This window comes from Oncorhynchus gorbuscha, unplaced genomic scaffold, assembly GCF_021184085.1.
Source record: "Oncorhynchus gorbuscha isolate QuinsamMale2020 ecotype Even-year unplaced genomic scaffold, OgorEven_v1.0 Un_scaffold_1080, whole genome shotgun sequence".
Taxonomy (NCBI): Eukaryota; Metazoa; Chordata; class Actinopteri; order Salmoniformes; family Salmonidae; genus Oncorhynchus; species Oncorhynchus gorbuscha.
This window is the reverse complement of record NW_025745969.1, coordinates 109,511-125,005: the sequence shown is the minus strand read 5'-3', so window position 1 is coordinate 125,005 and position 15,495 is coordinate 109,511. Positions and strand designations below refer to the sequence as shown.

Below are 15,495 nucleotides of genomic sequence, written 5' to 3'. Positions count from 1 at the left end.
ATTTTGAATGCTTAGCAGGATTGGAAAATTGTGAAATTCACACACTTTCAAGAGAACACGTGGTCATCCCTACTGCCTCTGGGATGGCAGACTCACTAAGCACAAATGGATCTTTTGTAAATGATGTCTGAGTGTCAGAGTGTGCCCCTGGCTATCCATACATTTGAACTACTAAAGTAGTATTTTAGTGTGTGACTTTCACTTTTACTTGAGTAACTTTCTATGAAGGAAAACAAACTTAGATACCAGAAACAAATGGTGTGTGTGTGTGTGTGTGTGTGTGTGTGTGTGTGTGTGTGTGTGTGTGTGTGTGTGTGTGTGTGTGTGTGTGTGTGTGTGTGTGTGTGTGTGTGTGTGTGTGTGTAAGTAAAAAAAGAAGAAGTTTGGACTCACCCTACTTGTAGACTAGCTGAAAACCAATGCCACCCTCATCTCTTTCATGTTGGCAAAACGGTCTATGGCTCTGTCATACAGTGCAAGTTTAGTTTTTGTTGTCATAGGCTACCTAGCTAAAACACTTGTTAGCCTAACTTCCTCGCATGGGCAACAATGAACCAGCTAAGTTAGCTGGCACATTAACGTCAGCCTAAAATCTGCCCAGCGTCGTCTGGGTTAGGCCGTCATTGTAAATAAGAATTTGTTCTTAACTGACTTGCCAAGTGAAATAAAGGTTCAATAGATATACTGCCGCAACAAGCCATACTCTTTTGGTCCACACAGCATCAGATAGATGGGCTACACATACTGAGACAGAAGGGCGCTGTTTCCCTCGCTCTGATGATTTCTCCGGTGAGATTCAGCCACTTGCGAATTGATGGAAAACCATTAAAACAGAGAGAGACGAAAGATATGTTTTTTTGGTAAAATATTTGGGAAAGCCTGGCTCCCCTTGGCATCAATGCGCGCCACTGTCTCTCTCCCTCTCTCCCTCCCCTTCTTCCCTCTCTCCCTCCCCTTCTTCCCGCTCTCCCTCCCCTTCTTCCCGCTCTCCCTCCCCTTCTTCCCTCTCTCCTTCCTTCCCTCCATCTCTTTCTTCCTGTCTCCGTCATAGAAATAATGAAGGTATGTTATAACTCAAACTCTCTTTCCCTCCATCTCTCTCTCTAGCTGACTCTAACATGACCACTGAGGATGGTTTCGGTGATGACAAGGGGTGTCACTGTGAGATCTCTGTGGAGGACCTGCTGCCTTCCGTCAAGTCTGTCATCCGAGCCGTCAGGTGAGACACGTGCACGCACGCTCACACGCACACACACACACACACACACACGCACACGCACACGCACACACACACACACACACACCTGCTGCCCTCACTCAAGTATGCCATCAGAGCCTTAGTGTGACCTTTTTCTTCTTATTGTAACCTCCGAACTCTTTCCCCTAATCCCATACCGTGAGAGGCAGCTTCAAAATCTCTCTTACTTCCCGCCATGGTTTTAGCCAGTGGATACATTACTATATGTCTTTTCCATCAGTCTTACCACTTTGATCCTCACATTGGGCAGTAAGGGCCTCTCATATTCAACCTCTTCCGCTGTATGGGGCACACAGGTGTATGTACTAAGCTCCCCTCTACACTCTCTCGAAGGGCTAGATTTACGTGCTACACAGCTAAGGTAAACAGTGAGGTAAAAGACTGATTTTACCTCAGATCTTTCGCAACTTCACAGGAACATTTGCTTTTGAACTATGAAATGATTTTCCAGGTGAGCGGTCATGTATTTATGTTGAGAAAGAAGAGCCGTTTCTGCTGTTGCTATTGGACAGTTTTAGATCTCAGTACCTTGGCGTGTGTTACTCGAGGTCAATGTCCTTCTTTGTTTGAGGACTCCCTCTTGTGGTAGATTGACGTACTGCATTGAGATTCCCTCCTATGCTGGATCGCTTTGATTAGGACACACCGTAGAGAAACATTTCTCAACGGGAAACAAAAAGGAGCGTTTCTTGTTAGACACGTTCACGTAGTCCCTCCCTGTTTCGGGCAATGTTCTTTCATCTGGTATTTAATGAACATGGTCTGGTCCATCCAGGATAATGAAGTTCCACGTGGCCAAGAAGAAGTTCAAGGAGACGTTGCGTCCGTACGATGTGAAGGACGTCATAGAGCAGTACTCCGCCGGACACCTGGACATGCTGTGTCGCATCAAGAGTCTGCAGACACGGTGAGAACAATAATGCACTGTCACACATGGTCAAAGTGCTCACGTAGTCACACTCTCTAACTTAGACCTTCCAATAAAATGCATGAAAAAGCTCAGCTAGCAGCTGTTTGCCCATGTGTATTCACTGCTTAGCCACTAATGTGAGCAGTATATGTCTTTGTCTTCATATGAGTGTGCATATGTTCGAGTCTGTGTGCATACATTCATATTTGTGTGTGTGTGTGTGTCCTCACTTTCCCCCACAGGCTGGACATGATAGTGGGGCCCCAACCCCTGAGCAGCCGAGCCAAGACCTTTTCCTCTCCCTCCCTGCCCATGTATTACAGCCAGGGCAGAAAGAACTCCACGCAGGGGTCAGAGTTAACCCCCTCACGCCCCTCACACACACCCCTCACACTCTCCTCTCCTCACACCCTCTTGACTTTCTCCCCATCCCCTGCATGTGGACTAGCTGATTGTTTGCTAGAAGAAACACTGCATGGTTTTCAAATCGCAAATATCTTCCTTACCTGTCTAGGTTGACAGTATATCTTGCCTGTCTAGGTTGACAGTATATCTTACTGTCTAGGTTGACAGTATATATTACAGTCTAGGTTGACAGTATATCTTACAGTCTAGGTTGACAGTATATCTTACCTGTCTAGGTTGACAGTATATCTTACCTGTCTAGGTTGACAGTATATCTTACAGTCTAGGTTGACAGTATATCTTACAGTCTAGGTTGACAGTATATCTTACAGTCTAGGTTGACAGTATATCTTACAGTCTAGGTTGACAGTATATCTTACAGTCTAGGTTGACAGTATATCTTACAGTCTAGGTTGACAGTATATCTTACCTGCCTAGGTTGACAGTATATCTTACCTGTCTAGGTTGACAGTATATCTTACAGTCTAGGTTGACAGTATATCTTACAGTCTAGGTTGACAGTATATCTTACCTGTCTAGGTTGACAGTATATCTTACAGTCTAGGTTGACAGTATATCTTACAGTCTAGGTTGACAGTATATCTTACAGTCTAGGTTGACAGTATATCTTACAGTCTAGGTTGACAGTATATCTTACAGTCTAGGTTGACAGTATATCTTACAGTCTAGGTTGACAGTATATCTTACAGTCTAGGTTGACAGTATATCTTACAGTCTAGGTTGACAGTATATCTTACAGTCTAGGTTGACAGTATATCTTACCTGTCTAGGTTGACAGTATATCTTACAGTCTAGGTTGACAGGTTGACAGTATATCTTACAGTCTAGGTTGACAGTATATCTTACAGTCTAGGTTGACAGTATATCTTACAGTCTAGGTTGACAGTATATCTTACAGTCTAGGTTGACAGTATATCTTACAGTCTAGGTTGACAGTATATCTTACAGTCTAGGTTGACAGTATATCTTACAGTCTAGGTTGACAGTATATCTTACAGTCTAGGTTAACAGTATATCTTACCTGTCTAGGTTGACAGTATATCTTACAGTCTAGGTTGACAGTATATCTTACAGTCTAGGTTGACAGTATATCTTACAGTCTAGGTTGACAGTATATCTTACAGTCTAGGTTGACAGTATATCTTACAGTCTAGGTTGACAGTATATCTTACCTGTCTAGGTTGACAGTATATCTTACAGTCTAGGTTGACAGTATATCTTACAGTCTAGGTTGACAGTATATCTTACCTGTCTAGGTTGACAGTATATCTTACAGTCTAGGTTGACAGTATATATTACAGTCTAGGTTGACAGTATATCTTAGTCTAGGTTGACAGTATATCTTGCACGGGGGATCTGGGACTGTTGATGGGTTCAGTTTCTAGATTCCTCCCGGTGATGTTTCTTCTGTTCTGCATTCCTGTCAACTGAGTTTTCTCTGAGTTTTCTCTTAAACTTATGGCCCGATTCAATCAGATCCCCTTTAGCCAACACCCGCAGAGCTGATGTTTTGACGGTGTCGGCGGTGGAATTGCGTTAGAGTGATCAAATCCACGAGTTGCTCCCAGCATTATGGCTAAAACGGACATTGCCATTGGCTGCACGGAGTCTCATTAAGTTTGCATTCTGGAATGTGAGATGTAATCTACACCTCGATTAGGCTGTTAAAAATCCTCATTATTTGGTTAAATGATTTTTCAATTCGAGCTTCATTATTTCTATATAGATGACATTTTCTCATTCTGAACTTCTAACGGGAGTGGGGAGGTGTGGCTTCTTGACAATGATCACAAGAGCAGCTGCCCACCGATTTACAGCTCCAATGCCGTTCCACCGCAGACACCCGCCAAAACGTCAGCTATGCAGGTGTCGGCTATAGCCGGTTAGCACTTGATCTGATTAAATCTAGGCCCTAAACTTTCACTGAATTTGAAAGGCCTTATTTACCAAATGAGTGAGCAAATTACATTTTTCTGGTCGAGAGCTTCTTGAGTCATGGAAAATATTGATTATCTCATATAAACATCTCAAATGAAAGTCCAAATGTGTAGTAAAATGATATATACATACAAATAAAAACTATGCTTGTAATTTAAGGTCATCCATTTTGTATTTCAAATCCAGTAGTAGATAATACATTTGCCTCTTCTTCTTGGCTTCTAAAGTTTAATCTTAGATCTTTTGAAAAAAGGTGTATTGACATCCCACTGGGCACAGACGTCAATTCAACGTCTATTCCACGTTGGTTCCACCTCATTTCAGTGAAATGACGTGGAAACAACGTTGAGTCAACCAGTGTGTGTGCCCAGTGGCATGCTGTTGATATTGATACACTTGCAACCTATATCTCTAGTGACACAGTAAACCGAGCCGGTATATATCCTTGTGAGCAGTATGGGCCTCTACAGTAAGTGTTGTATTCTCACAGAGGACCAATTCCAAATCTTAACTCTCTTTCCTTCCTTCTTCCTTCTCGGGCGGGCTGCCTACTGGACATCCTCTGGTCCTGCACCATTCTGTACCCTCTCTTTAACACTATGTCTCCTGTGCCCTCCAGAGTGGACCAGATCCTGGGTAAAGGCCAGGTTCCTCTGGATAAGAAGATCCGGGACAAGCTGCTGTCTGATGGAGACCTGCTGGAGGACATGAGTATGCTGGGACGTGTCTGCAAAGTGGAACGGCAGGTGAGTGGGGTTCCGTGAACTTAAACCACTGGTTCATTAAATATGGTGAGTTATGTGTGGTTCACCTTTGACATTCGTGGGAATTGGCCTATACGGATGGGGGCTCAATTGAAATGTTTCTTACAGAGGAAATATGAAAAGCACACGCATGACCATGGTAGCAATTGTAAGGGAACAGTTTGAAGATAATGGGAAGATAAATGATTAGACCAAAGGTGAGCACACAAGTCCACCTGACACGAGACAGGGTCCAACCAATACACTGTCCACATTCAGTACCATAAGAATATCCCTGGAAAACGTGGGGTAGGTGCAACATAAGACAACAAAGTTACAAGGGTTTGAGTGAGAGGACTAACTGGAGTCTCCAAGTGGCCACACACCTCTCCAAAGTGTGCCCAGTTCCCAAGTCATTTCAATGCATTTCTAAGCCTCAAAGAAGGTACTTTTTGAGCTCTCCTAGCTGTGCCGTTGAGGAACTAGAGCAAGCACACTTGTCGTTGTTTCGTTTGGAACACAACCCTGTATCCCCGCCATCACACGATTACCGTTGCTGCTTACGCAATCCAAAATGGTCCATAATGAATCGCAGTCGGGGTCAGGTGGGCATGATTTGAAAGCTTGCTCTATTGCCGACATGACTAGCTCAGTTAATATATACGATCTTACGGTGTTGGGCTTTCACCGGGTCATTTTGGTGCGCATAGAAAGGAGTCATGAGTGCATGCAGGTGTGGGCCACGGAAAATGATCTTCACAATAAACAGACGTGGGCTCGTTCTGTTCAGAACAACCCAGGGTATGTCGCCATGTCATCTTGTAACATCAAACATAGTGATCATAAACGCTGACACTGTATGAGTTTTATGATGTGGAAATGTGAAGTGCACATTTGGACTCACGGGTGTTTGGCTTGTGTGACATCAAAGTGGTATTTATTATAATGATCCTCGTCGTCTCATCTTTCAAGGTACATAGAGTCCTCTTAACTTACAGCATTTCCCTCACTAAGAGAACAAAAAAATAGCAAACGTTGCCCAAGTACTGGGAGAGATGCAACTTCGCGCGGTGCTCAAGTTCAGAACGGCTGTCAGTCCAAACCCATACAGCGCTGTGAGGCATTCGTGCCCAAATCTGCCATTTTCAACCCGTATACGGGTACAGGTATGAGTGTAAAGGGCTACCAACTACTGTTATTCAACATTTTAAAATTGTTTTGCGTGGTTGCATTATAGTTAAATGTGGTTGCATGTTGTTTGTATTACCAATTATGTGAAAGTACTCTTTTTTGTGTAGCTAATATTAACCATAATTTCCTTCCGTCCTTCCTCCCTCCCTTCCTTCAATCCAACCCTCTCTAGGTCCAGTCTATTGAGTCGAAGCTCGACTCCCTGTTGGACATCTACCGGCATGTGTTACGTAAAGGCTCCTCCTCTGCCCTCACCCTCTCCTCCTTGCCTCTGTTCGAGCTGGAGCAGACCTCAGACTACCAGAGCTCTATCCTCTTCAAGGACCACTCTACCTGCTCTACCCAGGTCAGCAGCACCGGAGGTGGGCCAGGGATAGAGGGCCAAGGGGGGTGCGTGACCCGCTCCTCCACCAACGCCTCAAACCTGTCCCGGGGACTTCACCTTATCCTGGCGCCACCCACCGAGCTCAGCCTCAACCTCAACACTGGCACCTCCTCGCCTTCTACCGGTGGGCCCCCGCCCTCCTCGTTCAGTCCGTCGCCCCTTCCTCAACACCACCACCATCGTCATCATCATCATCATACCCTGCCGGAAAGTGGGGAACCAGTCCATAGAGGAAGTTCTTCTCACTCACCTCCTATTCTTACTCCTAATTGTGTATCTGAAAGTGGGGGGTTTCCTACTCTGGCCAGGCCCCCACCGCCTCCTCCCCAGCCCAGCCGGACGGTGGGTCACTCCAGGACGGAGAGGGAGGTGGGCAACTTCTGTGGAAGCCCGGAGGAGAGGGAGGATGGTGATGTGTTAGGCCCAGAACAAGGCCTCAGAATCGTGAGGCTGGGGCAGTCAAGAGGGGGGTCCAATGGGAACAGCAATGGCCGGCCCTGCAATGCTAAAGCAGAGGGCTCCTGGATGAGACACACAAGCCTGGAGATGGAGCCCCTGGTACCCCTCTCTTCTGCTCTGGGAGAAGGAGGCCGCTGCTCCTCTGGCTCCAACCCCAGCCAGGTGGACCGAAGCCTGGGCAAATCCATGTCTGTCCAAGACCTGGGGCAGGGTGGGACCACCTCCATGACCCTGGATAGCCACCACCATCCTAGCCTCAGCCTCTCCTCCCCCAGCCCCTGCAGCAGCGACTCCCCCACAGGCTCCCACAGTAGTCAGGACCCTGCGGGAGGGGGCGGCGGGGATGGCTGGGGGGAGGAGGACCTCTTTATCAGCGACAGGGATGTGGACGCCCTCCCTCTCCCTCCCGAGGCTCAAGGTGGAGCCTTTGGCTTTGACTTCTTGTCCCAGGGTTCAGCCGACCCAACCTCTTACTCTTCAGAGCTACTGAGGACAGACCCTGGGCTTGGGGCGGGGTTAAGTGCTCTGGCGGGGTTCAATAGGAGCCTGGCGAGCGCGAGCGGGAACACGTCATCACCCGCCTCAGTTGGGAGCGCCGAGTCCCTGAGCATGCCGCACGTACGGCTAAAATAAGACACACCCCCGTGTCGTATGGACCAATCAAAAAACCTCACCTTATAGAGAAGCTCTTTATTCTATTTTTGGAGGGGTGAGGGGGAACAGGGAGGGACTATAATGGTTATTTCTGTTTATATTTATGTTGATTCATTTGATAAAAAGCAAAGTATTTTTCATCCAAGTCGACGATACATGAACATATTGCATGAATTATTATTGAAGAAATCGAAACAAAGAAGGTAAAATAAAGAGAGAGAGGTATATAAAAAGAGACTTTGATATATATATTATATATATCTAAGAAACAAGCTAAACTTGATCCTGATAGACAGTGGGTTGATCTGTGATCTCGACACTGCATGAGCACTGCATGTTTTCAACTTACCCATAAGTCTTCATTCATTAACACTGGAAGTTGTTGATGCCTATGGACCTTATGGCAAAACCCTTCTAGAAAACATTTCCTTAATTTTAATACACATAATCATGTACAGTAAAAGTTCAAGTGTGGGGCCTCCTAACTTATAAGGAGGGGCGTATGGGGCAAGTGAAATGCTTACATGAACCCAATATCAGACTGTTATCCAAAGCTTCTGAGGCAGCCATCTTGAAATGAATGTTGCCTCAATATGACCAAGTTTTTCACCCACATCAGTTCCCTATAATAGTTTCTCATTTGAGTGACTATTGTGGACATACAATGGTACAAAACACCCCTCATTGTAATGATAGACTTGCCACGTCCAGGTCAATACTAGTTTGAGGTAAATTGAATTCTGCCAACAGGTCACACACACACCAATACACACACACACCCACCCACACACACACACACACACACTCCGGTAGTTTACAAACTGTATAACCATTGTACACAAGCTGCTTACACATAGTCCCGGGAAAGGAATAACTTCTAAAACAGGAGACGAATAGCTGCTAAAACCATAGAAATATAATTACTAGAATACGGTCCACCCATCATGACACCTTTGAATGGGGATGCCCGTTCTAGTACTTCTATTTCTATGCCGAAAACACAGTTCAATTGTGCACCCCGAGGTGTTATCTACCCGACGACCACGGCATCCACATTATGTGATTTCTTGAGATGCCTGTGTATCTTCTCATTTAATATTTGTTGTTACTTATAACACAAGAGAGCAAAACACGAAGGGAGAAAATGTGCAAAAATATATCTGTTGTCCGATTATGTGACCCTCTTTTCATTAAATGAAGATACTTGCAGTCTTACATGGTTTCAGTCGCAATCACACTGCCCGGCTTTCGTTCTTTTAATACATTATAGTTTTGAATGCTTATTAAAATTGCTTAAACGGAAGTTGACTTGCTGTAGAATGTATATAATGTTATGTTAATAATCTGTAAGTGATATTTCGCACACCCTGGCAAGCAGTGTGAGTGTCATCATGGCTAATGCTAACAACAATTATTCCTTTTTGACTTAAAGGGATATGTCACTCAAATCACAAAATTCCATTGTGTTTCTTACCTTTCAAACAGTCTTTGCAGGGTACCAAAATAAAACATGTATTTTGTCATTTGAGTGGACTAACCTTTTAAGTGTTACAGATTCAGGTACAACAGGGTCATGTTCAATAGGGCACAATGTAGCAAAACATTTTGAATTGGAATGCAAAGATGACCTCATTGGACACGCTCAACCTCCGGTAGTAAGCTACCTCATCGGTTTCAAAACGTTTTGTAACATTTTGTGCCTACTGAACAGGATCCTGTAGGGATTATTGGATGTTTCACCAAAAACAACATGAAATTGTACGCTAAATCCAAAGCTCCAGTACACATACCATTTGAAACAGAAAGTTTAGCAGAAACATTTATGGTCGATTCGATCCTTATTGAAGGCTTTACCAGAATATGTGAAGTATACAAAACATGCAGTACATAACATGGTGCCTTTTTTTGGCGATATACTGTCCATTTCAACATGTTTATTTGCACCCAACGTGTGAGTTGTTGGCCTTTTGTGCTGAAATGGTCTCACATACTTGATTTTTGTTTCGTCCCTTGTATATATATATAAAAGAAAATGACTCTCTGATTTGGGCATTATTTATCCACAGACAGACCATGTATTACCAAAGGAAAACTGGCCTTTAGAAATGTCATCATTGTCTCATACGATCATTATCCTAATTTATTTAAATGACGTGCACATACCTATACGATAGTAATAATGTCCGTTAGCTCCAATCAAACCTGTGATGTCATGAAAAATGCTAAAGAAACTTTTATTCTCCTACATCAATAAAAAAAAAGAAAAAAAAAGGAAATTCAAGTGTGTTTGTTGACATATTTACAGACACGTCCTGTTAACCTTTGACCATTGTGGTGCATCTCCTGTTCTGTAACTGCGTGTTGGCATCTATTTATTACCTTGAAAATGATTTTTCTCAACTGTCAACCCATATTTCAATGACCGCGGAAAAATGATGCACATGTTGCTAAGTCTGAACCCTTTTTAAATGTGTCTTTCGATGTAGATCAAGCTCACAGGTTGCGTACAATAAGGTGTCGAGTGGAACAGTGTCGACAAGGTTTGAACAGTGCTTGGGAGCTTTTAAGCCGAGCCAGGTGCTACAATATGTTAGTAACGGATATATTTCTTAAAGTGCATCGGGAACGTGCAAGCAGCCGGAGGAAAACAACACCATTTCAACATTTTATCAATTTAAAAATGTTTGTACATTTTTACTAACATTAACTAGCAGCTAGTTTAATGCAAACCAACGATATCAATAATATTTTTGAAGTTGAACTGAGTACAATAGCACACACCTAGAGGAGTTCTTTAAATGGTCTTCCACTCAGATAGTGTATCCCAACCACAAACAGTCAAACAAGCAGACCAAAACATATATAAAACAGAACACTTCCTTAATGAACATACCATACCATTGTTTCCCTCAGTCTGCTCTTGCGATGCATCGTGAGCATGGACCAGACTTTGACTATGTTGTGTAGCAGGGGAGTGATGTTTTCATGGTGGCGGACGCTAACGTTGCGAGCCCAACACAATGTTCATTTGACCTTCTGGGCCTTCTGTGCCGACATGGTGACCTTGCCCGTGGACGGAGCCTTCTTCTCCACCGCCTTCACGCCCACCGCCACCGTCTGACGCATGTCACGCACCGCAAAGCGCCCTGGGAGGATGGAGAGAATGATCGAATGTGAGTCATACTTCTAATGATTTATTATAAACATATTTCAGTCTATTACAGGCTTTGCAGCACATGATACAATGCTATAGTTGATTTGAACTGTAGCACTTCGCAAATACTAAATGGAACATGTGATTAGTTCTAGACTAGAAGCACCAAGACTGATGAAGGATGGAGATAACTTCTTATCTGATGAACAGAGCAGGTTCTGTAATATATATATATGACAAAGATGTACAGCACACGTCATCTGTCCCCCCAATAGGGATCTGGGTTGAGGGCAGACACACACACACCACCTACCAAGTGGTGGGTACTCTGAGAAGCTCTCCACACACATGGGCTTCCCGGGGACCATGGCAATGATGGCTGTGTCGCCAGACTTCAGGGCCTTGGGGTTGTCCTCCAGCTTCTTGCCCGAGCGCCGGTCAATCTTCTCCTTCAGCTCGGCGAACTTACAGGCGGTGTGGGCCATGTGGCAATCCAGCACGGGGCGTAGCCGGCACTGATCTGACCTGGGTGGTTCAGGATGATGATGTGACTCTATGCTATTTGTTGCCTGTTTAAACGGGGTAGTAAGTGATCCGGAATCAGAACACAGCATGTTAATTGGTGTCTCGTAATGACTCGTTTCAATCCAGACACACAATGTTCTCCACAGTGAACTCTCCTATCCAGACCTGTGCAGTGAAGCTGGCCACCTCCATCGGCGGGTCGTTCTTACTGTCTCCAGCCACGTTCCCTCGCCATATGTCTTTTACCGACACGTTCTTGACGTTAAAGCCCACGTTGTCTCCGGGCATGGCCTCGGTCAGCGCCTCGTGGTGCATCTCCACTGACTTGACCTCCGTGGTCACATTGACAGGGGCAAAAGTCACCACCATGCCTGGCTTGATCACGCCCGTCTCCACCCACCCCACCGGGACCGTACCAATACCTGGGAGGAGGGGGTGAGAGGCATGAAACCTTTGAGACAATCTTTCAAGTCTCTCTGAGGCCTGGATTGAATCCGATCGCACTTGTAGAAATTGTCGCATTTAATGGCAATGTTAACGCCTTCGGCAGAGATCGCATTCAAGGCAAACGCTGCAGATGTCAATTCAATTGTAAATTCCAGTTAAATGTCAAGCGTGCTAGATCTCAGATCGAACGCAGCTCGGATTGAATCCCAGCTTGAGTGCATAACATCAAAAATAAAATGTATGTAAGAGCTGAAAAAACAACTCAAAACCCTTTGGCTTTCAGTGCTGCACAATAGCCAAATTGACTGAATTGAAATGGAATTGACCCCTAAGCCACTGGCATAGCACCAGTGGTGGGTTTGAACGCCTCCCAGGGCCTCACCTCCTATCTTGCAGACGTCCTGTAGGGGCAGGCGGAGGGGTTTGTCAGTGGGGCGGGAGGGCGGCTGGATGGCGTCCAGGGCCTGTAGGGGCAGGCGGAGGGGTTTGTCAGTGGGGCGGGAGGGCGGCTGGATGGCGTCCAGGGCCTGTAGGGGCAGGCGGAGGGGTTTGTCAGTGGGGCGGGAGGGCGGCTGGATGGCGTCCAGGGCCTGTAGGGGCAGGCGGAGGGGTTTGTCAGTGGGGCAGGGCGGCTGGATGGCGGGGCCTGTAGGGCAGGCTGGATGGCGTCCAGGGCCTGTAGGGGCAGGCGGAGGGGTTTGTCAGTGGGGAGGGAGGGCGGCTGGATGGCGTCCAGGGCCTGTAGGGGCAGGCGGAGGGGTTTGTCAATGGGGCGGGAGGGCGGCTGGATGGCGTCCAGGGCCTGTAGGGGCAGGCGGAGGGGTTTGTCAGCGGGCGGGAGGGCGGCTGGATGGCGTCCAGGGCCTGTAGGGGCAGGCGGAGGGGTTTGTCAGCGGGCGGGAGGGCGGCTGGATGGCGTCCAGGGCCTGTAGGGGCAGGCGGAGGGGTTTGTCAGCGGGGCGGGAGGGCGGCTGGATGGCGTCCAGGGCCTGTAGGGGCAGGCGGAGGGGTTTGTCAGCGGGGCGGGAGGGCGGCTGGATGGCGTCCATGGCCTCCAGCAGGGTGGTCCCAGAGGCGTTGCCGTCCTTACGAGTGATCTTCCACCCTTTGAACCATGTCATCTACAGGGACCAGACCAAACATTAGGAACAAGAGTAACTTAAGCGTTATGGCCTCTGCATAAGTAATAAGTAATAAGACACCTTGTGAAAACGAACCACTTTTCATACCACGGCAGTAACACTAATTGTAATTCAGTGGAGGTGTGCACGACTGCATCTGAAACCCTATTGTGTAATAAGGTTGCGTCCTAAGAATGTAAAGTGTCCTCCTGCCTTGGAAAACGCTAAGAATAAGTATACAAAGAAGACTACTAACGTTAGGGCTAGCCTCCAGCATATTGTCCCCATTCCAGCCGGAGATGGGAACGAAGGCCACCGTATCCCGGTTGTAACCAATCTTCTTAATATAGGTGCTGACTTCCTTCACAATCTCCTCGTAGCGTTTCTGGCTGTAGTAGGGCTCGGTGGAGTCCATCTTGTTGACCCCTACGATCATCTGCTTGACCCCTAGGGTGTAGGCCAGAAGGGCGTGCTCTCGGGTTTGCCCATTCTTGGAGATGCCCGCCTCGAACTCGCCCACGCCTGCCGCCATGATGAGCACGGCACAGTCCGCCTGTGGCAAGGAGGAGACGGGGAGCAAACATGACGTTTCATTTTGTTTGCATTTGAAAGCAGAAAGTGTTACATGGGAAAAAATAGTCAATTCTTATTCTTATTTCTTGTTTTAGTAAATGGATTCCCAGAATAACCGTTTGATTTTCAGAGTAGCCAATGTAATCCTGCTCAAAGGTTTTGTTTTCTAATAGTATAGAAGACATGTTTAATATGTTTCATGTTCTTCCTTCTTCCCGTTTTGGGGCCCATAAGTACCAAATAAGAAGAGGCCCTTGGCTAAACATTCAGTCAGGGTCCATGTTTAGTGACAGCTGGATACGGTAGTGTCTGCAGCCCATACCTGAGAGGTGCCAGTGATCATGTTCTTGATGAAGTCCCTGTGTCCTGGGGCATCGATGATAGTGACCTGCTGGTCTCAAACTTCCACAGGGAGATGTTGATGGTGATGCCTCGCTCCCTCTCTGCCTTCAGCTTGTCCAGCACCCAGGCGTACTTGAACGAGCCCTTCCCCATCTAAAGGTAGACCAAAGAGACACCAAATCAATGGCAAAAGTCTGTGCTGTTTGTTTGTCTCTTTTATGTTGGAACAAAATCGAGAGAGATATCGAGAGGTAAATAAATCAATGCTCAGTTAAATGGTATGGATTCAAAGTGGAATCGTACCATATCCCTGAAATACTGATCTTGGTGTAAAGTTTGACAATAGACTCTTAACATATCGATCATGTATAACGACAGGCTAGACCTTAAACACATTCCCAGCACAGAGAGTTAAGTCACTTGTGCCTGGCCACCTCCATACCTCAGCGGCCTCCTTCTCAAGCTTCTCAATGGTCCTCTTGTCGATGCCCCCACACTTGTAGATGAGGTAGCCTGTAGTGGTCGACTTGCCTGAGTCCACATGGCCGATCACCACGATGTTGATGTGAAGCTTCTCCTTCTGTTCGCTCAGGAAGACACCGGAGTAGATTATGGCAAGAGGGGTCAACCAAGATGGCCAAGTTATTAGGAATTACAATGTCATTAACCAAGCAAAATGTTTTGGCATTTTAGGGGGTATTGAGAAGACAAATATTTGTGAAATTGATTAATACTAGTGACTCGGTTATCGAGAACCATTCACACCCCATAAGATCTCTCTATTCCCTTCCCTGACAATGTGTATAAAGTTTCACTGAGTGGCTTTGCCACCATTTTGAGAGTGAGGTCATCAGAATGAAAGAACAGGTGAAAGAAAAGCAGCTATTTCTCAACAACACAGCTGTTATTTTCCTTCCTGGTTCTCAAAGCCGACTCCACCATGTTCACGATGGCCCTGGAGACTGGTGGTTGGGTGTAACAGTATTTGGGGCGTTTAATATTTCAAGAGACAGTCACAGAGACAATGGCCAGTCAATCAATCAATATACACCCAGTTTACAATCCAAATGGCACCCTATTCCACATTTAGTGCACTGTGCTTTATACAGGGAATAGTACACTATAGCCTGTAGGGAATAGGGTGCCATTTCTGACGACTCTCACACTGAAACAAAGTTTATTTTTATTTTTTACATAACATGGCTATTAACCCGATAAAGAAATAACATATGAAAACATAAGTAACATATTATGTGGCGGACTGCAATAGCATTGAATAGTCCCCGCGATATGCAACTGTCCAGGGAAGTCAGGAACCAATAGCATCGAATAGTCCCCGCGATATGCAACTGTCCAGGGAAGTCAGGAA

At 45.9% G+C, this 15,495-nt stretch overlaps 1 protein-coding gene and 1 pseudogene across 1 annotated transcript in view; one reads left to right on the top strand and one right to left on the bottom strand.

The window, feature by feature from the left end:
• The window catches only part of LOC124021191 (potassium voltage-gated channel subfamily KQT member 5-like), a 70,320-nt gene extending 61,693 nt beyond the window's left edge, over positions 1-8,627 (top strand). Inside the window, exons 12-16 of the mRNA XM_046336537.1 lie at positions 1,108-1,219; positions 2,034-2,165; positions 2,411-2,518; positions 5,152-5,278; positions 6,639-8,627. Of these exons, the coding sequence (XP_046192493.1) occupies positions 1,108-1,219; positions 2,034-2,165; positions 2,411-2,518; positions 5,152-5,278; positions 6,639-7,943 (1,784 nt within the window). The 3' untranslated portion in view covers positions 7,944-8,627. The remainder of the gene's footprint in view (positions 1-1,107; positions 1,220-2,033; positions 2,166-2,410; positions 2,519-5,151; positions 5,279-6,638) is intronic.
• A 795-nt stretch (positions 8,628-9,422) lies between these two features.
• On the bottom strand, positions 9,423-14,754 carry LOC124021190 (annotated as a pseudogene).
• Between the last annotated feature and the right edge of the window lie 741 nt (positions 14,755-15,495).